This window comes from Phalacrocorax aristotelis, chromosome 10 (genome assembly GCF_949628215.1).
Source record: "Phalacrocorax aristotelis chromosome 10, bGulAri2.1, whole genome shotgun sequence".
Taxonomy (NCBI): domain Eukaryota; kingdom Metazoa; phylum Chordata; class Aves; order Suliformes; family Phalacrocoracidae; genus Phalacrocorax; species Phalacrocorax aristotelis.
In genome coordinates this window covers 20,608,737-20,636,628 of record NC_134285.1, presented here as the reverse complement: position 1 = coordinate 20,636,628, position 27,892 = coordinate 20,608,737, and the positions used below count along the sequence as shown (strand labels likewise).

The 27,892-nt window shown below is 40.7% G+C and overlaps 1 protein-coding gene across 2 annotated transcripts; it reads left to right on the top strand.

Annotated features, from left to right (window-relative positions):
• PLA2G4F (phospholipase A2 group IVF) lies at positions 1-26,296 on the top strand. Of its 2 annotated transcripts, XR_012662544.1 has the most exons (21): positions 1-214; positions 4,042-4,114; positions 6,177-6,313; positions 7,628-7,756; positions 9,208-9,248; positions 9,844-9,886; positions 11,122-11,188; positions 11,450-11,619; positions 13,663-13,776; positions 14,276-14,313; positions 15,263-15,398; positions 16,114-16,250; positions 18,228-18,450; positions 19,041-19,155; positions 20,353-20,490; positions 20,973-21,080; positions 21,982-22,176; positions 22,444-22,610; positions 23,238-23,424; positions 24,726-25,095; positions 25,205-26,293. XR_012662544.1 is itself a non-coding variant. In XM_075105646.1 (20 exons), exons 1-20 carry the CDS (start codon positions 104-106, stop codon positions 24,953-24,955), a joined length of 2,559 nt encoding a protein of 852 aa, XP_074961747.1. In that variant the 5' UTR covers positions 7-103; the 3' UTR covers positions 24,956-26,296. The 2 variants fall into 2 exon arrangements, 1 of the variants encoding a protein (XP_074961747.1); XM_075105646.1 differs by having other exon boundaries at positions 7-214; positions 24,726-26,296.
• Positions 26,297-27,892: the final 1,596 nt, after the last annotated feature.

The window sequence follows — 27,892 nt, the reverse complement described above, 5'->3', positions numbered from 1 at the left end:
CGAGCCTGTAGCAAGCAGCCCTTTGCGGCCAGGCATTCAGGGACTCTTATTTTCTGTGTTTCCCTGTCAGGTTTTCTGCAGAAACGACAGGACTTTTTTCCCCATGTTCCATGAGGTGCTGCGGAGCCCACTTCCACCCAGAGTGCTGCCTTTTCTGGCAGCTGTGCTTTTCCAAAGGAAGGAGAGGAAAGAGACTGGGTTTTATCACTGGCGGGTAAGACAAATTGTAGTGCTGTCCTTGAGATGGCTTTCTTTAGCTGGTGTGTTTGGCAGTGACTTCCTGTTGCTGCACGTGTGGAAAACCAGTCCTGCACTTCTGCAGGAATTCATAAAAAAATTTATCATAAGGGGAAGATTTTTTATAACCATGCTAATGTAGATTCCTGGCTTTTACTAAAGTTGGGGTCTATGTGAGGCAATGCAGAGCAGGTCGCTGTTTCCTTAGGTTTTGGGGAACAGGATTAAGCTGGTGCCAACTATGTTATGGGGGAAACGCCAGCATACTGGGCTTCTCATCAGTAGAGACAAAACGGTGCTTGTGTGTTTTCTTGCAGAATATCCTCGATTACCATTCCTTTCCTTTCTGATCTCTGACTTATCCCACAGGGCTTAATAATCTAAAGATTAATGATGTCTTCACCCCCTGTTCACAGTGCAGTGCAACCACATTAGGTAAAGTGGTTTCAATGTGCTTGTCCTTTAAATGGTTTATAATCATTCCATTGCATAAGATGGTCTGGCCAATAACCTCAATTTTGAATTGCACTAAACTGTTTGTTAAGGAGCCTTTGCTTAGGAGGCGGGATATGTGATCACGTGTCTTCCCCCCCACCTACAGCTTAAAATTGAGGTGACCTTTAAATGTCACAAGATGGTTTGCTGCCTGTATGCCCTTCTGCAAGCATGCTGTGAGAAAAGTTGTCGTGTTGACCTCTTTTCTTTGTGGTGTTTAGTACTTGGGAAATCAGGTTAGAAGAGACTAGTGTTAGCCTGCTGTGTTTTCCATTAACCAGTAAACCACTGGATGTGGTATTTCAGGTGCTTGCTACATAAAAAATTAAATACTACTTAGTGAAGTTGTGCTGGCCGGTAGGGAGAGATTTTGTATTGACTAGTTAATAACAATTGAACAAAGAGAGGGGCAGCAGATCACCCTTTTGGGTTTGTAGGTGCATTCAATATGATCAGATATCTTTAACTTTCCAAAGCTTAGCCTTAGTTTGACACATGTAAAGACAATATAAACTGAGAGCAAGCCCAGTGCTTGCCACTGCTGTTGTAAAACTGAGCTGCTTGCACTGCTTATATCACCTGACTGTAAAACTTGCCCTACAGAAGACCGTGGTTCTTAGGGCTGGGTCTGAAGTTTCCTTTTGTGACTGTGGGTGCACCTGTCTGGAGGAGGAGGGAAAATGCAAGGTGTGCCTAGGAAAGCCAGGAGTTTGATTTTGGATTTAAAAGCAAACTAGTGGTACCGTGGCTGAAATACAGAGGAAGGGGATTATGGGCAGCAGTGTTTATTTGGGAGCAGAAGCAAGATGGGGGGGGGAAGTGCTCCCTTGGAAAACTGAACATTTCTTTGAGCTACCTGATTTGCATGGTAGCAGTGAACAAAAAAGAAAATATGGCTTAGAAGTTAATTTTTAAATTTGCTATTGACAACATTTCTGTAATGAAACTGGCATGTTTATTGAGTCCTCCACATCCACTGAGAGATGTGGAGTGGATTCCAGCGCTTACTGTATAAAGGCGGGTGTTCTGGGCTACATCAGAGTAAAGACTACTGGGTCCTGTAGCTGGGATAACCTCTTAGTTGCTTGCTGCTGCTGCATCAGCACCTGCACTTTAGGTGAAAGATACAGATGGTTGTTAGCAGGGTTGTGTGTTTGAGAATTCAGTCTTGTACGTTCATTTAAGGATTGCAAGGTTTTATTGCTTCAGATGCACTTTCCTGAGCTCTGGAAAAGGGATGATTCTGAAAAATCATTAAACTGCAAACTAGAAATCGGTTGTTTGCATCTGTCACTTATATTGGTATGGTGTCACATACACACCTATAGGCAGAACTGTCATTATTTGTTGTTCATTTCCCATACAGATTTCTTGCCTGACTTCCCTGATGTGTTCAGATAGAGCATCTCTCACGCTTCATTACTTTGCAAGCTCATCTTCTAACATGTTAGACCTTGCTGTGCCTTGGTTAAAAGATAAGTAGAAAAAGCACATGGGAAGGTTGTGGCATAATTGACAGCACAGGCTTGGGCACACAATGAAATGTCTGTTGCATCTTATACCCTTAAATTATGACTGGGTGTGGAAAATGTTTCCTCAGCTATGTAGTGACTGACTGCAAATCAATGGTTGCAAGAGACCTTTGGAAAAGGCTTTCTTCTGAACATGTAACTGTATGTTGACAGATAGTGTGCAGTAAAAGAGGGATATGCTGTCTTAAGCGGGCTCAGTGCTTCCTCTGCTGAATTTCTCTGTATCTGAATTTCAGGTGATAGTCAGGCTACATGAGTGAGGCTTTGACAGTAGTGGGGGTGTGATCACGTAGCTTCATTTCTCAACAACCTGAATAGTTGCAGCACCTATGTACCTATGCAATAGGAATACCTATGCAATAGGAATAACCTATGCAATCTTGAATTTCTCTCTGTAGTCTATTCCCCAACTTGACAAGGTAGAAAGGAGGTCAGGCTTTGCTTGAGAAACTAGTGTCAGTGATTGAACAAAATAGAGATGATTAGAAAAGGTTTAAAAAAGAAGAAAACTAGCATCTGAAGGATAGAGCTCATGGTGAAATTAGATGTAAAGGCATGTCTTGTTCCCAGAAACAAATGAGGGAAGGAGTATCTTCTGCATGTTGATGCTGCAAATAAAAGTCCTTTAGGAGTAATAACAGTATAATTGGAATTTATTTGCACAAATTTAATTTGGCAGCTGGGTTTTCTTGTGATCCTAGTTAATGATATGTAGGGCCTAAATTTTTGCATAATATTTGGCAACATGCAGCATTTTGTAAGCAAAGATCCTGTTGATTCAGTTGTAGATGAATACTTAGTGTATCTGAAATTAAATTCTGGTCTCAAGCCAACCATGTAGAAAATTATGAAAGTGAAGTAGTGACCACTTGTAGAAAGCATTTTGCAATGTGATTTTAGAATAGAAAGGGTTCTTAGCTGGCCAGGATTGTGTCATAACTGATGGAAATGAGGCAGAACCCCATTCTGTTCATGAGCTATATGCAATTGCTTCTGTCCAGTCTCTGCACTAATTCCCTTCAAGCTGTTTTCTCTTGTCTTCCCCTGACCTCCCCCCACTTCTCCTTCATGATCTTCAGGATTCAGCCAGGCTTTTCTTTCCTCTTCACATCTAATATTACTTTCCAAAAATAGCCTCCCAGAAGCTTTCAAGAACAAGGATTACATTTTGATCTATGCTGGTAAAGTGGCAGCACGTCTAGAGTGCTGATACCAGTAACAGTCCAGAATGAATAGGAATTTAAGGTTTGCTGTTTCTCGCTCAAGCTGCTGTGAAGCATGTGTTCCTACAAGAAAGCAGGTTATTTCCTTATTGTAAACAGCATACCCTTTCTGTGCCTTTAGACCATGCTGTTAAGATTCTCGCCAAGTCTGCTATTACTCAAGCATGCGCGTGCCCTTGACAAGTGCTTTTAAACTAGCCAAGTAATGAATAAAACTATTTGGGCAGCTTCAGTATCTGTTTATCCTTCAACAGGAGTAATTCAAAAGTGATCTATAATTAGAGGAAACTCTAAATACGGTATTTATTTTCTTTAGTCCATGAGGAGTTACCTTAAGACATCACTTACTGCCATGCTGAAAGGGAATTGAGTTTCTTTCTAGATTCCTTTCATCTTCCTCCAAGACACTGAAAGCACTGTGTGTGTCCCAAATTGACTCATTAATAGATTATTTTGGGCTGACTGGTCTGATCCATTCCTCTGGACTGATACTAGTGTGGCTATAGAACAGGCACTGCAGTTGTTACATGCTGAGCTTGTTCCTCTCTTTTCAGTGGGAGAAGCACCCTCACTACAACCTAACAGTAAAAGTCCTCCGAGCCAGAAACATCAAGGGTACAGATCTGTGTAAGTATTTATTCAAGGTATTATGAAAACAGATGTTTTGTTCAGTGCATACCTGTAACACAGGTAGCATTGTTATGGGAACTTCTTACCGACACATAGTATATTGCCTTTATATCTGAACAAAGGCTTCTCTTGTAAAGTATTATATATGTTTTAAAGGCTTGATGTGAGGCCAAGCTGTAGATTAACCCTGCTACTTTGCAGAACAAGGTCAGATAAGTCCTGGTAAGCTTTTACTTCCCTGCTCCTTTTTATGTCCTACTGTGGCCCATTCTTTGTTCGTTTATCTGGATTCAGCCCTCCGGTCATGGCAAATTTCGCCATTGCTGCTGCTGAACAGTCGTTTTGCACCTGGAAGTACCACTTCTCAATTCTAGCTTCCAAATGTTTTTCTCAGTGCTTTCTTTCACGTGTGCACCATTTTGTTTATGTCACTGAAGCTTTTTAAGGAGGTAAGTGGTTGGCTGATTCCAAAACACTGCTTTTTACCTCATCCTGTTTTTTATAGCATGATATATATTCCCTTTCTCCTATGTATCAATGATGAGTAAAGCTCTCAGGGCTGTTTAGGGTATTTGGATCTTTACAACTAATTTGAAATTGAATTCCTTCAGATTTAATACAGTAAGGTAGTCTGCCTGCCTTAAGTTTATATCTGGCATCCAATATCAAACTACTGGAATGCTAAATGAATGTCCAGGGAATGGAAAAACATCCTGAAAGGCTGAGGGCTAGAATCACACTGTGAAGAGAAGGCATTTCTGTCCAACTGGAGTGAGAAATGGTTCCCATACTTGTGTTGTTAAAGGGCCTTAACTGGAAGAAGGAAAGACTGAGACAATCAGTTATTTTCATGGAATGGAAACAAAAAGCTCAGCTCCTGTTCAAAGTAGATGAGGGTTAGCAGTGGGTGGATATAGTCTGCTTAGACTTTAGTAAGGCTTTTGAAACTGTCTCAAATTAAGATTCTCACAGAGAATGGGCTGGATGAGCAGGCAGGGAGTTGGATTGAAAACTGCCTGAATGGCAGAGCTCAGAGGGTGGTGATCAGTGGTACAAAATCTAGTTGGAAGCCAGTAACTAGCTGTGTAACCCAGGGATCAATTCTGGGTCCCATGTTGTTCAGTGTCTTCACTGATGATCTGGATGATGGGGCAGAGTGCACCCTCAGCAAGTCCGCCAACGTTACAAAGTTGGGAGGAGTGACTGGTACACCAAAGGGTCACGCTGCTATCCAGGGGGACCTTGACAGTCTGGAAAAGTGGGCTTGTGGGAACCTCATGCAGTTCAACGAAAAGAAGTGGAGGTCCTGCATCTGGGGAGGAACAACCCTGTGTACCAGCGTTTGCTGGGTGCCGCTAGGCTGGAAAACAGCTTTGCAGAAAAGGACCTGGGGGTCCTGGTGGATAGGAAGCTGTCCAAAAGCCAGCAATGTGTCCTTGCTGCAAGGAATGCTAACGGTATCCTGGGCTGCACTGCCAACAGAACGTGCAAAGGGATCCTTGGCACTGGTGAGGCTGCATCTGGAGTACTGTGTCTAGTTGTGGGCTCTCTGCTGTGAGAGATGTTGGAGCTACTGAAGGGCCACTAAGACTGTAAACAGAGTGGATTATCTCTCTTATGAGGAAAGTCTGAGAGATCTGGGACTCCTTAGCCTGCAGAAGAGAAGGCTTAGGGGGATCTTATTGATGCGTACAAGTATTTGAAAGGCTGTTAAGAAGATGGAGCCAGACTCTTCCAGTGATGCCCAGTGACAGAACAAGAGGCAATGGGCCCAATATCAACAGTAATATTTTTTGAAAAGTTCTTCCTCACTTTGTATAGTAGTCCCTTTTATTAAGGGCTTTGTGGTTTGGATGAACCAGAAAAAAGAAATACAGGTACCTAATGTTCAAACTGCTGCTGTTTAATGTATACTTCATTAAAGGCTTTTGCTTTACAAGGTCAGCCTTAAATTTGCACATTTTTGTGATGCAATGAGATCTAGAAAATGAGGAGCTCATGGGAAAGAGTATGTTTGATTATAGTTGTCTGATGTGTGGCTCTACATTCTCTGCTCTAGTGTCCAAGGCAGACTGCTATGTGGAACTAAAGCTGCCCACTGCATCTCCCATAGTCTCCCGAACTCAGGTTGTTGACAATTCTGATAACCCAGAATGGAATGAAACTTTCCAGTATCGAATCCACAGTGCTGTCAAGGTAAGGAATGCACTTTGCGGAGCTGGTTGGGCTACCTGCATTTGTGTACTGGCTTACTTCTGATACTTCATTCAAAACCAAGGGATCTTTATTACCCTCAAAACCAGCGTTGCTCATAAGGTGTCGGTCACCTTCAGTGGTACAAAAAGCTGTACTATGCAGGCCCAGCGATAACCACAGCAGTTTGTAACTGCACTCTTGTGTAAATTGCAGCTGGAATTTTCCATAAATGTCCTTGGGATGCAACTCAAGAAGGGCAGTCTACTACTACCTGGTAGAGTTCAAGGAAATTCCTTCAAAAAGCAAGTTTCTATTTAAGGATTGCTTCTACTTTCACGGAGTAGCTGTTGCCTTCCTGGAGCTCTACTTGCCTTACACAACGAAGTGGCTAATTGAGGTTAATGGGAACTAAATTTCATGTCACTTTGCCACTTAGCTAGTTCAGTCAAGTTTTGCTATCAGTTCCTATGATCGAGCAAAGCACAATTCAAACTCTTAGAGACAGTGTATCTGTCTGCTATCTGAGCAGGACCTAGTAGAGTATTGAACAAAGTCTTGAGATTGTCAGCACTCATTCTCAAAGTAGACACTAATGGTAGAGGGAAGGAAACTTTTAGTATGGCACTATTGTTTTGAATAACTCCCTAGGAATAAGGTGCTTAGTTTCCTGTTAATATCCCCCTCAGTGGGGTACCTTTCCATAATGGTTGGTGACAAAGGTGGAATGGTAATGACTTAAATGGTAAGAAAACAGCAAACTAAGCTTTAGGGTCTGAACTTCTTCCCCTGCAGGCTCATGAGGCCTCAGTCTGGTTACTGCTGCGGGGCTATGCCAGCACAATTCTAAATTCAGTCTTGTGTCCTTGAAAACTAGTTGCTGCAAGACTATTTTTTGGGTGCCATATGTACTCATTTTGTCTATTTCAATTAGTTTTGGCTGGACTTAACCTGCTCTGAGGCAGGGCTGAGCAGGAAGTGATAGGTGCCTATAACGTTGTGGACTGAATCATGCCGAAAGAGTGGAAATTGCTATTGCTTCCTCTGTGCCTGAAGCTGGTGGAGAGTGCTGCAACATGCATTCAGCTGGCCTCTCTCTAGTTGGGAAGCTCAGAAAAATCACTTACCTAAACACTGTCAACTAGAAGCTCATTGCTTAACTATGCTGTAAGTCCTGTTGGAAGCAGTGAATTCTCTTCAGGAATGGGAAAGGGGAAGGGTATTGATTAATGCATAAAGTATCTATTCTGTACAGCTACTCAGGTTTGTGGAAGTGTTTCTGTCTCTTCATCTGAGGCTGTTTGTTTCTGGTTTTAGAACATTCTGGAATTGACACTCTATGATAAGGATGTCCTCGTCAGTGATGAGCTCACTTCCATTGTCTTCGATGTAGGGGGCATGAAACCAGGTCAGCCCCTGCTGCGCACTTTCAGGTTGAACCCTGAGGTTAGTCCCTGGCTTCTTTCCAGGTCAACTATGAATAGGTGCAGCTCATTGTTATAGAAATCCGGCAGTACATGCTGGATGATCTGTCTGAGTTATAGAAGCCAGAAGGGGAAAACGTGTCAGCTTGTGATGATAGATGATGGTAAAGCCATATACGCTGAGATGTTTCTAAAATACCTAGTAATTCTTTTGTGTGTGTGTGTTCCACAGTCTTGGGGATGTCATACTAAATGAAACTTGGGATGACTGCTGTCTTTCAGAAGATGTTAAAACACCTTCAATGGGAATTGATTTTTCAGGTGACTAGAGGGGCATAAACAAGGCTTAAAATGAAGGGTACTTGCAGTCAGCAGTCATTCTGAGGACTGCAGACTGTCTTATTTAGTTGATCATCACCACTTTGCAGTGAAGAATTTTATCGTTGCAGAGGTTACCTCTGTATTAAGTCAAAAGCTTAAGAAAAGCTTATTTTACCTGAGATAGGTTCAGTTGCATTTAACCTCTGGTTCATGTGGGTTGCATTGGTGCATATCAGCTGCTCTCAGTCCCTGTGCACCTGTTTATGGACTTGCAACACGACAGCGTGTTTTGCATAGCTAAAGCCGTATCACCAGTCTGGTCTTTTTTGTAACTGCCTCAAACACATTGCTAAAATAGGTCTGGATTAAAGGTGAGCTAATGATGTGTTTTCTTGAGAAATAGGGCTTAAGCGCTGTTGGGTGTCATCAGAAGCAGAATAACTGGTACAGTTAGCAGGGAGGTGTTGGTCAGTGTCACATGGACTCTAAGTGATTTGTCACCATAGAAAGAGGCTTAATAACTCCCTTTTTCCCATTAACTCTGTCCTGCTTGCTGAATGCTTAAGTAATGTTGATCAGTAGTTATGGAACTGGAAACTTCACCTTCAGTAAAGAGAATTACCCAAATTGGCTTCTACCTGGTTATTTTAAAAGCTGCGTTAGGTCTGGTATCAAGCACTTACTATATACTACAGCAGCGGAAAAGATGACTGGATCAAAGTCTGTACAAGACAAAGACAGCAATGAGCTAGGAGTGCAATCTGCTGAAATAATAAATGGGAGGAAGCGCAAAGCGTCATGTAGAAGGTGTTTGCAGAGTTGGCGCTGCAGTGGTACTTGAGCCAGAAGAGGGTGGTTTTTCCTCATTAGCATAGTAGTGGATCTGAGCACCAGCTCTCACTTCTGTGTGTGTGTTTCCTCAAACATAGATGTGCCTGGTCATATAGGATATGCCTGGGAGGAGAGGCATTTTTTAAAGATCGACAACAAAAGGCATAAATTTAAACCTTTCAAAATTTGACTGGAGCTTTTGTAAAAGCAACAAAAATAGTTACTATAGTTCGTAACAGGAAGACGGCTTAATTTCTAGGAAAAACCTCTCAATTATATTCAAGATCAAGGGTCACCTGTGTCCAACTTTTATTTTCAAAGGCTAATGAAGAGCTGGATGTAGAGTTTTACTTGGAGAAATGGTGAGTCTTACCTGAAGACCTGACTGAACTTGTGCTCTGCAGATACATTGTCTTAGTTCCTTTTTCTGTGCAGGGACAGTCTTGCCCGTTAATGCTTTACAGTTCTCTGTGGTGTTCAAGTTCATTCACCAATGGCCGATTACAAATATCCTTAAAGCTTCAGTCACCAAAACTTCTGGGGTACCAAAAAAGAAACAAAATTTTGCTGGACTTCGTGGGAATGGTAGCGCTGCAAAGGAAACAAACATTTTGTGGATGAGTTACTTAGGAGTGGAAAGCTTACACAGTTAACCTTGCAATATAAATAACTAAATACTTCATCTGATAGTCCATCTAACCTATTTATCTAGGTTATCAAAATAACTGAGATGGCACCTTATAGCACATGCATATAGTTGCAGAGGAATTTTTTTCTTCAGTATTTTCCCCCCATTGTTCTGTGAAGGGAGATATACTTGGTATTGGTCTAGTTTGCATAGATCTCTCACCCTGAGAACCTTTCTCCTCCACCTCTTATCCAGGCAGTTAGTTTATAAAGTAGGATGAAACAAATTAAAAACAAAACTAATTTGCATTAAATCCCTTCCTTTCACAGCTCAGATGCCCCTACAGAGGTATTGACCAATGGAGTTCTTGTGGTGAGTACATAGAAGTCAATTACATATATATTGGGATTTACTTCTGAAGGTATGTTTTTAGTAGTGAGAGGACAAGAATTGCTGAGAATTCAACTAACTCCTATGTCCAAATAGCTCCTACTGTCTCCATCATATGCCTCTCTTTTTTAAAATTTGCTGTTTTAAAAAGCTTCCCCAATTTTTAAAACTTTATACCAACTCACAGAAAGGGTATTTTTTTTTCCAGTGGGGTGTTTTAAAAGACGTAAACAAAACATGTCTTTAGGAGGCTGGTGAGTCTTGCAGATTGTGGTGAGTTTTCTAGCCTAGATGCTGTCCAGGTATAGTCCCCTTATCTTAACACCTGTTATTTCTAAGCTTTTTACCAATGCTGTTAGTAAGTAGGTGATAACTCTTGAGTCTGAGAGTGGGAGGCCTCCTTGAGGGATTTGTTTATTCTCTTGGGGCAATCAGTCTAAAAATATCTGTGTACACGGTAAAAATTCAGGTGTTACCACCTCTTTTTCTCCCCCCAGAGGAAAGGGACAAAGGGACTGGAGTGATAAGGAGAAAAGGATAGGAAGGAGTTCCACATTGTTGAAATGTAGAATTTTAACTTCCCCCCCCCCCCCCCCCCCCCCCCCGCCCCGGAAAAATTGGTGGCATTTAACAGCATGGCTCTGCAAACCATTTCACAGGAGAGTCTGTGTTCCTATTTCCCTTAGCAAATCAGTCTTAGATACAAGTGGCGGAGTAGTTTCTTTATCTTTGAGAGCAATTATGGCCAATTAAGTATCTTGCCTGCTGTCCTAGAAGGGAAGCTGATGGTTGAATGGTGTCAGAGACTAAATTTCATGAGTACATGGACAATCCAAGGACAGAAAGTCATGGCAGAGTTGATGAAGTACTTGCTTGGATCTGAACAGGTTCTGAATAGGGACTTACACATGCATTAAAAAAGATAAAACAACAGAAAAACCCCAGGTGTTGAGAACTTGTAACTATGAAGTACTGGTTGTAACAAAAAAAATTAGTAACTGGAATAGGAAAGGTGGTTTTGATTTTGAAACAAGAGCAAGTAATCCCTTCATGCTGCAACAAAACTTGCTCTTTATTTGAAAAATAATCATTAATGTTTTCATTATTTTTTTTTTACAGCTTGCAGCTATAAACCTAAACCTACTGTAGTAGGTGGATTAAGTTTTAACAAAGTGAATTGAAACCTCATAACCAAAGCTGGTTTCTTCTTTTCATAGGTTCATCCTTGCTTGTCTCTGCAAGGCACGGTCAACAAAGACGAAAAAGCGAAAGAGAAACAGCAAGGTAGGGCTGCCTGCAGAGTTTTAATTCAGATCTACTTTTCAGTATATGTATTCCTTGGGAGAAAGGGGAGGCTTGATTATCTGTCTTTACAAAATTGACATTTTAGGTTAGTTTTGCCTTTAATACTAAATAATACTGGGTTACTTCCGCTAGTACCACGCGAGAGTGTGTTTTCATAGTCTCAGCTACGCTTAACGTGTCTGATTTTCAACATTCATTTAAATGGTTTGTGTGGCCTAAACTTATTACTGTAATGCACAGGGAGCCGTGAGGTCAAGCTGTCTGTTCCAGGGGCATATCAGAAGCAGTTGTGTATTCCTTGGAGACCAGACAATGAGAAGGATAATGGAATCTCATTTGTCTTTCATGTGGATAAAGAAATGTGTCCAGAACTGCAAGTGGAGCTGCAGCAAACCATATCTGTCCTACAGGTAAGCATCTGTGCCAACTCCTACAAAGTTAACAGCCCACTTTCGAATAAATCCATTCTGAAACCACCAGTGCCTTTTGTCCATGAAAATGTCCTTAAATATAAATTGAATGACCTTAATTTGATCAGAAGGCAGTCAGGGACTTTTCTAGCTGTTCCAGGATGTCAGTTTTGGGTATATTATTCAGGTATGTGTGGATATCAAAAGACTGCATTGGAAGCAAGTTTCTTGTGGAGTACTATATCTATGTGGTGCTAGGAACCATCTAATATTAAGGTTACTCATTACTTCCAGGTTTACCTTTTTGATCAAACTTAACTCTGTAATGTAACTGCTCAGATCAAAAATTTCTAGGGTACAAGCTAGTCTTGAATGGATTTTTCTGGTTATGTATTAGGAATTTATAGGCAGAGAGAGAATTATTTCCCTATCGTTGCTTTTTACACACTACTATTTTTTTATTAAAAAACGGAATAAAAATGTCAGACTTTCCTAGGATCTTTGACATTGGGTAAGGAGGTGAATTTGTCTTAAAATTACACCCTCCCCAATATTTTAAAATCTGTTCAAACTTAGGGATTAAAAAAATGTGAATCTGCACATGCATGCTACATGAAGGCATCTTTACTTTCAGCTGTTGAGATACTGTATAGCAAGTCTTTCCTATTAGAAACTTGTAGAGCACATTCCTCTTATGGAGGCTTATTTAGCTTTGTCTGTCACTTCACAGTGACAGTGACTTCACAGTGACAGACAGACACAGTGACAAACTGCACCCATGCAGTTTGTGTCCCATAGGGGTGACTAAATATTTGTTGTGATGGCTGCTCCCAGAATAGCCAGAAACCAAAAATGAGAACAAGGAAGCCATTTATTCTGTGATATTATTAATCCCCAGAAGCAGTTACGCAGCACGAATGCGGATGGTGACCTTGACTACTCTAGAGATAGCTACGAAGAGAACACAAAAAGGAATATGGAAGAATAGCTTTGCAATGAAATTGATTGGGCGGTAAACATGAGCTGAAGAGAGACACCTGGACTTTAGTCAAAAACTCAGAGCCAGGCAAGCAAAAACACGGTAGAAGTCAACCATGGAGATTGGCCCACGTGGTAAACCTCAACCAAACCACTCCTGGTAGCTAGAACAACATACTCCTATAGGAGCTGGCGTAGGGCTCAAAGCTATCCAGTCTGATCTTTTCTCTCTTGTCGGAGGTAGGAGAGTGCCAGGAACATGGTAATGTTGCTTGCTTAGAGGGACATTTGACTCAGGACAGCTGTTTCTGGTCAGAAGACATCTGTGAAATCTATGGGTAGTTCCTTGTCTGTCTTCGGTTCTTGCTGAGAAGGGTGGCAACCTGTTTCTTTAAGGTGCTACCCCTTCCCAAGGGTTGAGGCCTGCAGTGGGTGTAAAGGCTCCAGCCCACCTGGTAAGCTGTGTAGGTTTGAGTTGTGGCCCTGTGATATGAGGGGTTTTAAAATATGCCTCTCTCAAATTTAAGAACCTCTGCACAGCTGTATTAAGAGAGCTTGCTACTTGCTAATCCCACGTGGGAGAAAACTCAAAGATTTCTTGGCAAACTTTAATTTGATTGCTTGTAAAGGTGATTATGTTTTTAATTGTGTGCTCCCATTTGTCCCTAAGGCCCTTCCCTTACTTTCTGTTTTGTGGTATTTTTTCCTGTATGTCTAATGCTTTTGCCTCATTGGTATCTTTTCCAAATCCTGCTTTGAAGACAGAATGCAAGTTTGCTTGTGACATGTCAGAACAGAACTATTTTTGGGGGAAATTTTCTATTTGCAGATGAAGATTTTTTGCTTGTGGCAGACAGCTATAAAAAAGAAAGGAAGCTATTTTAGTGACAGAAATAATCCCAGCAAAGATCTGTCAAGCAGAGAACAGGATGATCTTGAAAAACCTTAGACTTTTGGTAAAGATTTAGTTATAAGTATCTTAAAGATTGTTTGCTGTTTTGACATATGAAAGTCATATCTTTAACTTTTCTGGAGAGCTCTACTAACATTTTATTTTTTTATTAGGATGGTATGAATCCTGATATTGAAAAGCACACTACAGTTCTAGGACTGGGGACTGTACCAGTTAATTCCCTTCCTCTTGGACAAAAAGTTGACAGAATTGTTTCTCTGGGAGAGGTAATGTCAACATTTTGCACTTGTTTTAACGTTCTTGAGATAATGTTTTCCCCCATTGCCTATAGACATTTGGAAAATTAAGCTGCACGTGATTCTTAGGAGTGCTGTTTTCTTGGATGTCTAGAATGAAATACTGAGATTACTCAGTGCAATTGTTCTGAAAATGTTTTCATGGTTGGGACTTGCAAAATAAATGTCAACTTCATCACTTTCCAAAGCAAAAGTCTGTTAAGGTATGAAAGAAAAATATCAGAGGAGGAGAAAAGCAAGAAGCTTGCAGAAGTAGTAATTTTTTCCCCTCTGCTCTCTGACTACATGTTTTTGTTCTCTGTGGAGACTATTGAAACTACTGAAACAGGTGCAAGGACGTTCCAGAGGTGTAGTTTTGTGGGTGAGAATGTTGTTCTAGTTAGTATCTAGTGACCCTGTTGATGTCATAACCTCTAGTTCCACCTGTGTAGTTGCTATCAGTTGTGATATGTGTTCTCTCTTTTCACAGGGACAAAGTTTGGATATGAGTTTGAAAACTGAAGAGAGGTGAGTGGGAAGCTCAAAGACTTCTAAAAATCAAGAAAGACCTTTATTCTCATAGTGAAGGAGCTGAGTGACTCTCCCCGCTGTTCTGGGGAGATCTGTTGTCTCTATTGAATTCTTGGGATAGATTAAAGAAAAATATGTTTGGTTATTTTTCTTCTGAAGGCTGTGAGTCTTAATTTTGCAGATACTATGTATTGGATTGGTGTCAGTCCTGCTGAAATCTGAAAAATTTTGTGTTCCTAATACTTAAATGTAAAATAGCTGATGGTGTAAACATTAAGTAGCTTTGTTAGGTACAGATAGTTCCCAGAATGTGTGCAGTACTGTATGGACAAATAGGAAAGGACATCTTGGTGTGTGAAGAGCTTGAAGTATAAAATAGAGGAAGGGTGGAAGAGAGGAGTGATAAGGAAAGAAAAACACACATAACCAAGCACTTGGCTAGTAAGTTGATGGGGTTATTGGGTATATAGTAATTAACTGAAGATCCTACTCCCCTTTTACAAATTCCTAGCACGTTTATTGGTATTCAGCTGTCCCCTTCTGTCTCTTAAGTTCAGAAACTTCTGTTTTAAAATTGCTCTTCCAATCATTTCTCCATCTATGTCAACACAGTAATCTCAGTTGCTCATTATACAATCTTCTTCACCTACTGAGAATCTTTTCTTCCATTGTGAAATACCTGAAACTTAAATCTGAATACTTTTTTGACACAAGCTTTGTATTTAGATATTAAGGGAGAAAGACAATAGGGAGAAGTTTAATTTTTAATTCCAAAAGCTGTTGTTACAAAATAGCTGGTGCATAAACATACACTAAAACTTCATTTAAGAGTTTAATCCAGTGATTCAGATCAGCACCTAAATTGTGTGTTCACAGAAGTTGGTTTTCCCTGGTAATTACAAATCCTCCAAAATTTTAGGTATTTTTGTTCTAATTTCTATTTCAGACCTTGGGATCTTGATATACGTCTGGGTTTTGACCTCTGTAAGGAGGAGAGAGAATTCTTGGACAAAAGGAAGAAAATAGTTTCTGAAGCACTGTGGAAGACTCTTCACTTAAAAGAATCCCCTCCAAAAGATGAGGTATTGAGCATGATGCTGTAATGAGATATGTAAAATCCTTTGTGCTTGTTTGGTAATTATGTACTATAGGATTCTTTGCCCATAACCAACAGAAAACATGGTTTGCATTCACCATGGTGTGAGAGAGATCCCTGTGACGTTTCAGTTTTAAAGTCTCAAATGTTATTTCTAATATTTTTGAGGGGGTGTATATGTGTTTTGGAACACAAAAAGTTGAAATTTCAGAATGTATGTACTTTCTTCAGTTGAACTCTTGTATCTTGGGCTTTGAGCTCTGAATTGTGATTGGAAAGTCTGTGTCAGAATGGTTAAGTTGAAGCTCAGACCACAGGAGCAGCTTCCTAATTGCTGATTTGAGGACACTTATATCTAGGTAGTGCGATACCTTGCTCTGTGATCTTTGAGTGCTGTTATAAGAATGATAGCTTTTTTTGTTCTTACGTGTATATTGTATAGAATGCAAGTAAATGTGTGATAATATACATAACAGTTTCAGCAAGTTACTGTCCCTAAGATGACACTGCTGTTTTATAGTAAACAATGTATTTTAATTACAAAGAAAAGAAGGGAGTTCTGGTTGAAATCAAACTTGAAATTACTTGAAATGTAAATAGAAATTTTATCTCTTATTCTTATAAGAATGAGACCTAAATGGGATTGGTTCTGTAATTTATTGGCAGTGTCTGTCATTGACTCCTGAGTTTGCTGTCTGCAGGTTCCAGTCGTAGCGGTACTGGGGTCTGGAGGTGGGATGAGAGCGCTGACATCGTTCTATGGTAGTCTTGCTGGGCTTCAGCAGCTGGGCCTTTTGGATGCTGCAATATATCTGTGTGGGATTTCTGGCTCTACTTGGTAAGTTACATGCAGTGTTGATTCCAGAAACTTATAGTTGAATATGGTAGTGTTGATGCAAAATAAGGCCAAAACTGCATTTGTGCCATCCGTAGACAGACAAGTCAAATATTGTATCAGTTCTCACCTGTTAGTTCTGATGGGGATCCTCATGAGTCTGAGATTCATTATTGCTTCTAACCTATAACAGCTACTGGCTAAATTTATGGATCTGCTGCTTTAGCAAGCCTGGCAGTTGAATATTAGAACGTATTTCATGAATAAAACAGCTGTGTTCCCTCAGAGCCCTGACTACAAAAAATTTCCCCGTTTTCTTGCTCTTGTCAAGAGGGTAACTGAGGTGGTGCAAGTCGCTGGAAACATGTCCACGTGGGCTCCTGTACTGTGGCCTTGCAAAATTGCACATGCATCTGAATACAGGAACTGCTCCAGTCCACCAGAAGGCAAGCAGGTGCTATGTGCTGAAATGTTAGACGTGGCTAGTACGTTTCAGTAGCTCAGTTCTTGAAGTTTGTGGCGAAATCATCCCTCATAAGTACACATTGTTTTCGTGGTTTCACTGAGGAGTTGTGCAACCTGGCAGTATAATTCTCCCTTCCAGAGCTTTGTGTGTTAAATGAACTTCTGTTTACCTACTATTCTTCCAGTAACCTTGTGATCTGGCCTGCCCCTTTTTATTCAGAGACAGACTTTCAAACAAATGTAGGCGTCTGTTCACGTGGATAGCCAGTAGTCCAAACTAGTTTTTTGTTTAATCAGACCTATGTTCTAATGAAGGCTATGGCCTCTATTGCTGTATGCAGCAGTGCCCTTGCTGTCAGCCAGTCTCTGAGGGTTATTACACCAGAAAGCTGTGCTGCCATCCAATGAGACCTGGGCAGGCTGGAGAGCTGGGTCGAGGGGAACCTGATGAAATTCAACAAAAGCAAGCGCAAGGTCCTGCCCCTGGGGGAGAACTAGGTTAGAGGCTGAACTACTGGAAAGCGGCTCTGTTGAGGAGGACCTGGGAGTGCTGGTGGACAAGCAGCTGACCATGAGCCAACCCTGTGCCCTTGTGGCCAAGAAGGCCAACGGTATCCTGGGCTGCATTAAAAGGAGCGTGGCCAGCAGGTCGAGAGAGGTTATCCTCCCCCTCTGCTCTGCCCTAGTGAGACCACATTTGGAGTCCTGTGTCCAATTTTGGGCCCCCCTGTTTAAGAAGGATGTGGAACTCCTTGAGCAAGTCCAGCGGAGAGCTACCGAGATGATCAGGGGGCTGGAGCATCTGCCATATAAGGAAAGGCTGAGAGGCTTGGGTTTGTTTAGCCTGGAGAAGAGAAGACTGAGGGGGGACTTCATAAATACCTATAAATAGCTAAAGGGTGGGTGTCAGGATGATGGGACTAGGCTCTTTTCAGTGGTGCCCAATGATGGGACAAGGGGCAATGGGCACAAGCTGGAACATAGGAAGTTCCACCTCAAGATGAGAAAGAACTTCTTCATTGTGAAGGTGCCAGAGCAGTGGCACAGGCTGCCCAGAGAGGTTGTGGAGTCTCCTTCCCCGGAGACATATAAAACCCACCTGGACGCGGTCCTGTGCCCCCTGCTCTGGGTGTGCCTGCTCAAGCAGGGGGGTTGGAGAAGATGATCTCCAGAGGTCCCTTCCAACCCCTGCCATTCTGTGATTCTGTTATGGCCTGGAGTTAACTCCTATTCATGAACTGGTTCATGTGTGCTAGCACATGATGCTTGGAACATCCTTGAAAGGTAGGTTAGCAATCAGGATGAAGTTGTCCGGTAAGTGTCAGGGTTTTCATCATGTTTTAGAGTTCAGAGATGCATTATGATGATGTCTTCTTCTCTTCATGATGTTTTATCTTTTAGCTGGACTTCTCAAACTTCTTGTTCAGTGCTGCAGCACTGAACATTATAACTAGCTAAAATTATTGTTTACGTGAGGGTCACTATTACTGATGACATTAATATAAGCATTTTCAGGTGTTTATCGACATTGTATCAAGACCCTGAGTGGTCACGGAAAGACCTTCAAGATGCAATCAGAAATGCTCAGAGTACTGTGTCCAGCAGCAAAGCAGGGGCATTTTCCCCAGAACGACTGAAATACTATTTCCAGGAGCTGAATGCAATGGAGATTAGTGGAAGGAAAGTTTCCTTTACAGATTTATGGGGCCTTATTGTGGAATATTTCCTACAACAGAAGGTAAGGGTTCACGTTTGGATGTGTCCTGCTGTTTGTCCTCCAGGTGGGAGCCCTGGCCATGCATGTGTGTTGTGTCAAGAAACCAGTTACTCTCTACCTTTTGTGAGCTGTTCTGGAATATATGGTGTTGTGGAATAAACATAAGGAGTTCTCATCTCCTTCTGCCCCGGGTTTCCCAGCACCTTCTTCAGTAAAGAATTTTGAAATAATGTATATTGGTGCTATAGAAAAATGGAGTGTTTATTTGGAATGACTGTTATTAAATGAAGAGCTTTTGTATTGGGCAGGGTAAGCCTGAGAGAATAATGTTGGTTTTGCAAAATGACGTTACTGTGCAGTATTTGCTGTGCTAATTGTAACCAGAAATCAGAGGAGTAAGTAGTTTATTAATAACACCAGACTCTCTAAATATGCAACTGTAGGAATATTCTGGCAAAATCTAACCATATGCATGGTCAGCAGGAGGAAAAGGGAGTTTGAATTAGTAGTATTGTTAGTCAGAAATGTTAAGCAACAGCTTCAAGTTATCAGAGTATGGGTACAGAACTTACCTGACTAAAGTGTGCTTCTCCTTCATTGCTTGTGACCAGGAAGATCCATCAAAGCTGTCTGATCAACAAGAAGCAGTGAAATGGGCCCAGAACCCCTATCCTATCTATGCAGCTGTCAATGTGAGACCCAATATTAGCAGTGATGACTTTGCAGGTATGAACATGGCAAATTTATTTTTGTTTGCTAAAATCAATTAATTCCTTTCACCTGTCTAGTTCCTTAGGTAGTGAGTAACTGGCAACAGGAAGTGTGGCTCAAGCAGCAGTTTGCAGTGCAAGAGGTGCAATAGGATACTGATCGGCAGAGTGTTATTATCCTGATCGCAAATATCTTCATCACGGCTGTAACAGAGAAATTAGATTCAAATCTGCTGTCCACTCCACGTGTTTTGCTAGAAAGTGCCTGAAATTTTCAGGAGCTGAGAGGGAAGATATGTATAATACACGAGTCAGTGTCTGAATTGGAGAACTGAAGTCCTTGGTAATTAGGTGACCTTCTTTCTTTTACAGTCTCAGGTAATTAATTTGTATAGGTTTAATGTAAAATGATGGATTGGCAACCTTGTAGCATGCATCATCAAAACTGCGGTATTTAGCAGCCTGGGTTCTTGCTGGTTATAAAAATACAGCAGAAAATGAAGGCCAGTCCTTTTCCAGGTCACCTGAAACTTTAAATATGTTGCAACAAGTGAGGATAGACACAATGAGACATGAACACCAAAGGTTGTGTCCTTTTGTGTATCACTATGAGACTTTTTTGTTTGTTTTTTTTTTGTTCTTGAGTGTGTGTGTATGACAATGAATTTGATTTGTAAATATTTGTGGAAAGCTTTCAAGCATGAGGGGACACTTCGATATACAGACAGTGAAGTCTTGACACAGTGGGTTAACTGAGCTTTCAAGTCAGTACTGTAATAGTTGCTGAGAGATGGTTAGTAGCGTGAAGAAAGGCTGAGAAGTGAAGTAGCGTCTATTTGTGATAGGAAAGGTTTGCCGTCAGACTGGTTTGAAGTGGAAGGAAAATAGGCAAGTTATTTCTGCAGTAACAAAAGCAAGACGGAGAAAATGAGATTTGATTCCACCTGCCTCCCCCCTCCACCCCCCCACCCCAAGCCAGGGAAAAAGGAGGTTGTATTTAGTCAATATTTAGTCAGTGAAAGCCTGTTCAAGAGTTTTTATTAATCATGTGTAAGATAGAGGCTTACTGAGAAGAGTGGCAGGGAAATCCATACTGATGGTGAAAGAAGTGGAGGGAGACTCCGTTCTGTCTTCTTTAGGTGAAAATACTAATTTGATTTCTGTTCACATGTTTATTCTGACACGAGTAAATATCTTATTGGCTTGTTCTTAGAATGGTGTGAGTTCACTCCCTATGAAGTTGGATTTCGCAAATACGGAGCTTTTGTCCGAACAGAGGACTTCGACAGTGAGTTCTTCATGGGACGGCTTGTCCAGAAACGTCCAGAGCCTAGGATTTGTTTTCTACAAGGTGTGGGTCTTACAATAATGAATAAAATGGGGAGATGGAAAGGAGCTGTGCAGCTTTTGGGACTCATCAACTTAAACCCATGCCTTTTTGTCCCTTCCTAAAGTATTTGAAGAAGGGAAAAATGTCAAATCTTCTGCCGAAGTTTTAGATGTAGGTTCATAGTGTATTACAGTCTGATGTCCTGAGTCTGCAAGAAGACTCTATTATGAGCTGCCTGTCAAAATTCTGCTTTAGGTCTTCCTGTTCTCTTGCCATCTTGCTGATAGAAGGGCTTTTCTCTTGGAGGAGTTTCTGCATTGTATTATTACATCAAAATTTGTTACATGATTAACTCAAAGGTTTAAACTCAAACAGCACCTGTTAGAACAGTAGGGGTCAAGTGACAGCCCTCTCTCATGACAAACGTCAGCTGAATTATAGGCCTTTTCATTACACTGTGAAAAGCCTTTTGAGTATTAAATACTTCCATATTTCTCCTGCAGGAATGTGGGGCAGTGCTTTTGCTGCAAGCCTGGATGATATCTGCCTGAAGGTGGTTGGTATAGGACTGGGCTTTCTAGATTCTTTCAAAGATGTTATCAAAATTGTAGGTAAGAACATACATTAAAATTGTAGGATTTTTCGAAAGATTCCTGGCTTTTGGAATGGGAATCGAAAATGTGCTGTGTGTAGTTTTCAAGACTAGCATAATGGATATTTTTGGACAAATCTGTTGCCCTGTGCATTATTCCCTCCCATTGCATGTATAGTTAAGAGTGTAATTACAGTTTTTCAGTCCACTGTCTCTTCCTCCTTTTTTTTTAAAAAATTTTGTGTTTGACTTTGACTATAAATTTGGGCTAGTTCTGGAAGCTGTTTTAAATGCATATTACAGTGCAGGGGTCTTAATCATGAGAATAGGAAGAATAGAAGCTGGACTGCTAAGGAGGAGGTGGAAAATAGGTTGTCAGTTTCCTTCTTGGCCTGATTTTTGTAGTCTCGGATAATCTGGTTGTATGTTTATGCATTGTTCTCCATTGGTACAGTGCCTCCATAGCAGTGAAAAGGAAGCGTATTAAAGGCTGAGACTTGCTCAGGTTTATAGTTACAGCCTTATAGTAAGTAGCGGGGGGCAAGGTTTTTTTCTTCTATGTTTTTGCACTCCTAGTTCCCCCCACCCCTGCTTTTGTTGTAACTATAAATGCTACTGTGTGTGGATGACTGTCTTATGTGGCAGAGGTGGTCATCACTAGGTAACAAGGCTTTCTTTGTGTGGGTTTGAAATGAAAGCGGATAATTTATAAGTAATGCTATTCCCTTTAAACGGGGCAGGTAAATTATCCAACTATAGAATATGTAGCTCATTTAAATTTCATTGCAATACTTTTTTTATTAGAGGACAAATTCAGCCTTAGGAAAGCTGGTTAAATATTGTAGAAAAAAGTCTGATTGAAATGTTGGAGCTGGACAAGCATTTTCTGTGTGCTCTGCATCCTTCTGTGGCTTCTGCAGATGACTGCCGAAGATTCCATTTCCGAGATCCAACACGACTGAAGACTCGCTTGGTTATACCTGGGGGCCCCTTGTTACAAATTTTTCAGGACTTCTTCAAGTCCCGGGTCACATGTGGAGAAACCTTCAACTTCATGCAGGGATTGTATCTTCATAGAGATTATGTTAACATCAAGAAATTTGTGGCTTGGAGAGGTAAATGAGTCTGTATGTATCTGGGATATAAAGTAGTGTGTTAATATTCTGTAACAGTCCATGTTACAGAACATAAGTGAGCTTGACTTCGGTCCTCTGAAATCAAGGGGTTTACCCCTTCTTTCACCACGGCAAAAAATTTGATCCGCTCTGTATGCTCTGTCATATAAGGCAAGCTTATCATCAGATTTTGCAGGTCAATCTCAGATGAATGTGCATGTTGGAATGTCTTTTCTTCTTCTTATAGTTACTTGGAGTGTCTTCTAGGCACTCATCTGGATGCATTTCCCAACCGACTGACCCCCATGGAAGAGAGCTTGTATTTAGTGGATGGTGGCTTTTCTATCAACTCTCCCTTTCCTTTGGTACTTCAGCCGGAGAGGGATGTGGACGTTATCTTGTCATTCAATTTTTCCTGGGAAGCTCCATTTGAGGTAAGGGACGTAACTGAGCATTATTACATGGAGATGGAAGCACAGAATCATGTTTACAATGGCAGCAGATCAGTTCATGTTGAATACAAACACTAATGAAAGAGTGCATTAAAATAAATCCTTACCTCTTCCAAGTATTATTGTACGTTTTTTTACTGTGAATGTCATGAAGAGATGGAAAGTGACAACTGTAATAAGATTCACAATGTTTCAGAAGCCTGAATAGATTATTACCTAAAATAAGGGTATTTGCTGAGCTTATATAATACTTGTTGCTTAGATTTATGCTTCTAATAGAAAAGTGTCTGTTGGTGATTTTCTTCATGCAAACAAGTTATTTTCTGTATATACAAGTGTTTAAGCTTGGAAAAGTCAAGATGAATATATTTAGAGTAACAAAACATAAAAAGTTTCAGCTGCAAACTGTCGATGTGCGGTAGCAATTCTCAGTTCTGCTCTTCATTATTCTTCTGTATCACCAGCCAGAGAAATAGTTTCTGCCAATCTGAAGTTGAATTTCTGTCACTTTTTTTGTGAAAGTCTCTCTCCCTTTGAGGATTGTAGTTAGATGATCTTGGAGCTGTTGCTGGTATTCTATTGGAATTACTTTTTTTTCTTTGACAACAGGTTTTAGAGCTGACTCAGAAATACTGTGAGGAGCGGGAAATTCCTTTTCCAAAAATCAAATTGAGTGAAGATGATGAAAAGAAGCCAAAAGAGTGTTACATGTTTGTGGATGATGATAATCCAAAGGCTCCAATTGTGCTCCATTTCCCATTGGTGAATGATACCTTCCAGAAATACAAAGCTCCAGGTAAGGAAGCTGTATCTTAGAGCTATTTTTACAATCCTTTGGGTATGTTGGCAGGGAAAATTCAGTGGGGTCAGTGTCCCTCCTTTCATTCTTCTTGGTATTACCCTGTAATTATTAAATTGTTACTTTCACTTAAGGTGGAATCAGCTTTCACTGCTTTTTTGGAAGGGAGAGTGGGAAAAGAGCCTGACAAAAAAAAAAAATCTAAAGGCTGAAAGAATCAAAATCAGGCAATATTTTTGCTTCTTTCTGAACGTTTCTGCCCTGATACCTGATGTTGTTACTTCTAGTTACTCTGAATATATAGGAAAGTACTATAAATCAGATTAAATAATAAGTTCATTTGTTTATTTGATATGAATAAACCACTAAGCAGCGAAGTGTTGGGGACCGATCCGTATGTCAGATCATGTAACTCAGTGCTTAGTGGCCTGTGCCCTTGTAGTGTAAGGTCAAGTGATAAATGATCCTTGCTTCATTGAGGTGGGCCTTACAGTCTATATTCATCACCGTAAGTCTATCAAATAAGAGCACTGGGATGAAACGTAGAGCTATAACTTTAAGAAGAGACAGACAAAATTCAATGTGCTATTTCTCCCAGCTGGCAGGAAACAGCAACCTGAAGAAAACCTTTGGAATACATAGAAAAAAATGTGCACAACTGGTGCAGGCAAGGGGGATCTAAGGCACTCTGTTAATGCTATCTCTATTAATACTATAATGATTGTCAGGCCCTGGCTGTGTTTCCTCATCAATGATGAAGAGTTTCAAAGTGTTGGGCTTTGAATATGGTTCAAGACTGCTACTTCTATAATAGCAACAAGTTGAAAGTGTTTTTAGCAGATTACTTTCACGTTCATTTTTCAAAATTAGTATTTAAATTTAAGTAAGTGGTAGGGTGCTAAAACTCAGGGTGTTAGTGTCTCTTATTGTAGTGTAGAACAGCACTTCCAGGAAGAGTTGAGCTTCGTATTTCCTATTTTGAGAATGTTTAGTGCATCCATGATTATCAATTTATCACAATGAAAATGTATTTTAGTCCTGTATTTGGAGTCTAGTAGAAGTAGAAAGGATAATACTGTTCTACCTTCAGCTTCCAAGCATTTTGGATCCTGAAGGAGCTGAGATGTCTGAGGAGGAGCTCTGGGGAAAAAGTTAAGGTTCAACAGAGTTATCTGTGATTTCATCCTTGCAGAATCCAACTAAAACGAGTCTGTCACAGCTGGTTTTTTGTGTCGTGTTTTCTTGTTGGTTTTGCTGGGTTTTTTTTCTTTGTTTTTTTTTTTTTTTCCTTGCTGCAGGAGTTAAACGTGAGTCAGAAGATGATAAATCCTTTGGTGACTTCATCATTGGGGCAAAAGATTCTCCTTACCGTACACTAAATTTCACCTTTGAGCCATACGATTTCAGCAGGTTAGTGGAAGTGAATCGCTACAACGTTCTGAACAGCAAGGACACTCTCTTCAAAACCCTAAACTTGGCTCTGCAAAGGAGAAAGTTGAAGAAAGTCACCAATACGTCCCATACATGAGCAGCTTCTCTAGCTGAGGATACAGACAGGCTGCAGCGTTTGAAAGCCATGTGGCTCAAGACAGAATACTGAAAACTAATAGCTGGAAACTGTCTTCTTGGGAAGGGAGTAGCACATGTGACACTGAAAAATCATTCCAGGTAACAGATGCTCTTACAAAAACTCAAGGGATGTATAGTACAACACGGATGTTGCTTTGTCGTGTGGGGAAGAATGAGGAATTACCTAATCCAGTGTCTCATCTTACAGTGGCTGATACCAGATGACTAGGAAAATCTAGTCAAACAGTTCAAGCATCTGGATAATAATCTTCCAAATTCCACTTGAGTAAAGCACCTCCTTTTGTCAAAGGTGCAGTGGTATTTGAGGAAACACTGATCCCTCTATTTGAACCTCCCTCTATGAACTTTTACGATTTACATCATCTGGCAAGGAACTCCACAGACTATAACTATGCACTGAGAAAGGAAGGTGTGTCCTTTTGCTTTCAACTTGCTACTGGCTGATGCCCATGCACTTTCAAGATTGAACAGTCATTACCTGTTTTCAATTTTTGTCATTCATGGTTTCAAAGATCTCTGTGGAATTTCTTTCCTACCCTTCTTAAGGATTATAATGGCTTTTAGTCTCCCAGAAGTTCAATATAGAGTACCTTACTTCGGTAACCATTTGTTTTTGAGGAAATAATATTTCCCTTTTTTATATTTAACAATTAAAGGCACATGATGGGATTGTTTCTTCTTCCTACAGTTTGATCATCACGCGCTGATGAAACTTTAAAAAGGCTATATTAAATGTCGTCTTTCTCTTTCTGTGGAAGAGGAAGGAAGGCTCCTTTTGAAAAGTCTGAATTTAGGGTTTTTTTTCCTTACACTTGGGCTTGCAGTTCAGCCAGACCTTTGTTCAAGGAATTTGTATGTGTGTCTATATATTTTAGAAACATCAATATTCAAGGTAGGCACATGTTATGAATGTGAATGACTAATGTCAGATGCTGTTATGCTCTGGGATAGAATTCACCTCGCTTTGCAGAAGGCTCAGAAAAGGTACTGAATTATGCAGTTGGAAAGTATCTCGTACAAAAGGGTGGCAAGCAAACACTGTTTACTTTTGTGGCTTTTACACTGAGCTGAATGTACTGATTCTGTGTTTGAAAACTGGAGACAGGAAATTTGTCATTTCTGAAATGATGTAAAGGCTCAAACGGGTATGATTCTTGATTTTTTTTAATGTGTTTCTCTTTTAATAAATATTTTGCTAGTTTGCGTTTTCACAATATTTCTTACGAACACTTGTCTTGATATTTGTCCTTACTCCAGTAAAAAGTAAACGTAATACTATATTTGCATAGTGTCTTTTATTATATCAGGATACCTGACAGAGGCAGAGTGACTTACCAAATCCCTCTTGGGCTGGTGCTGCACAGCAGTAGAAAGTAATAGTTATCTCTTCATTGTGACACTTCTCTTTGAGTAAGCATGGCTCAAAAGGGAATCTTTTAGAGGCATTTCAAACAGTGACTTCATCTGGGTGATTAAACTTCCTTTAATATCTGGAAGGACATATCACTTACGTCCTTAGCATTTATTTCCTTAAGCTGAAATAAGAGAAACAGCAACTTAATGTTATCATTTTTCTTTGTAATTGGTGCTGCACAGCTACCTGCTCTGTAGGATTTGGGCATCCGTCATATTTTCTGAGTGACTTTTGTGTATTTTTCCACATAAGTTTTTCAAGTATTTTTGTCTTGGCTGCCTTTCAGCCTGCCACCATGCCATACCTTTTGAATGTTTGTATCATGATGGGAGTTTCCTTTGTTCCTCCTTGTCCTGGTTTCGGCTGGGATAGAGTTAATTTTATTCATAGTAGCTTGTATGTGGCTATGTTTTGGATTTGTGCGAAAAACAGCATTCATAATGTGGAGATGTTTTAGTTGTTGCCAAGTAGTGCTTACACTAGTCAAGGGCTTTTTCAGCTTCCCATGCTCTGCCGGGTGCACAGGGTGTTGGGAAGGGGACATGGCCGGGAGAGCTGACCCCAAGTGACCCAAGAGATATCGCACACCATATGACGTCATGCTCAGCATATAGAGCTGGGGGAAGAAGGAGGAAGGGGGAGACATTCAGTGTGATGGCATTTGTCTTCCCAAGTTACGGTTACGCGTGATGGAGCCTCGCTTTCCTGGAGATGACTGAGCACCTGCCTGCCCGTGGGAAGCACTGAATGATTCCTTTGTTTTGCTTTGCTTGTGCATGTGGCTTTTGCTTTACCTATTAAACTGTCTTTTTCTCACTTTTACTCTTCTGATTCTCCCGTCCCACCAGAGGGAAGTGAGTGAGTGGCTGTGTGGTGCTTGGTTGCTGGCTGGGGCTAAACCACACCACTCCCGAGTTCCTGAGTTGTGGTTTTTGTGTTTTTGGTTTTTTGTGTTTTCTTTTTTTTCTGTGAATCTGAGTTGAACTGCATGGTTTGATTTACTTCTGTCTTGTGTTTTGAGGTCTTTTCCTACTGGAGATGCTTGGTCACTGTGGAGATATAAGTATTTAAATACCAGCACGTAGATGAGAAGGTAGAACATTTTTCTCCAGGAAACTATATCTACTCAAATTTGCTAGGCGCATACAACGGAGTCTTTTAAGGCACAGCTTCTCCATAAGTTCTTCCACAGAGGTAGGGCTTCTTTGTTGGTACGAGATATGCGACCCTAATAGTTAATTTTCTAAACTGGTGTGTAAGTAGCCACCTCATTTGAAACTCCATGTTATGGCAGGAAAGTTGTCCACTCAAGTCTGTGAACTCACTGTATGGCATATGTTCGTCAGTCGTGTTAATGTTTCTTGTCTTGCAGGAGAAATGTGTCTTCTGTCCTGGCATTTAAATTAAAACCTAGTTATTGAGGAGAAATCAGCCTGGCATCTCAAGTCAAAGGAACATTCA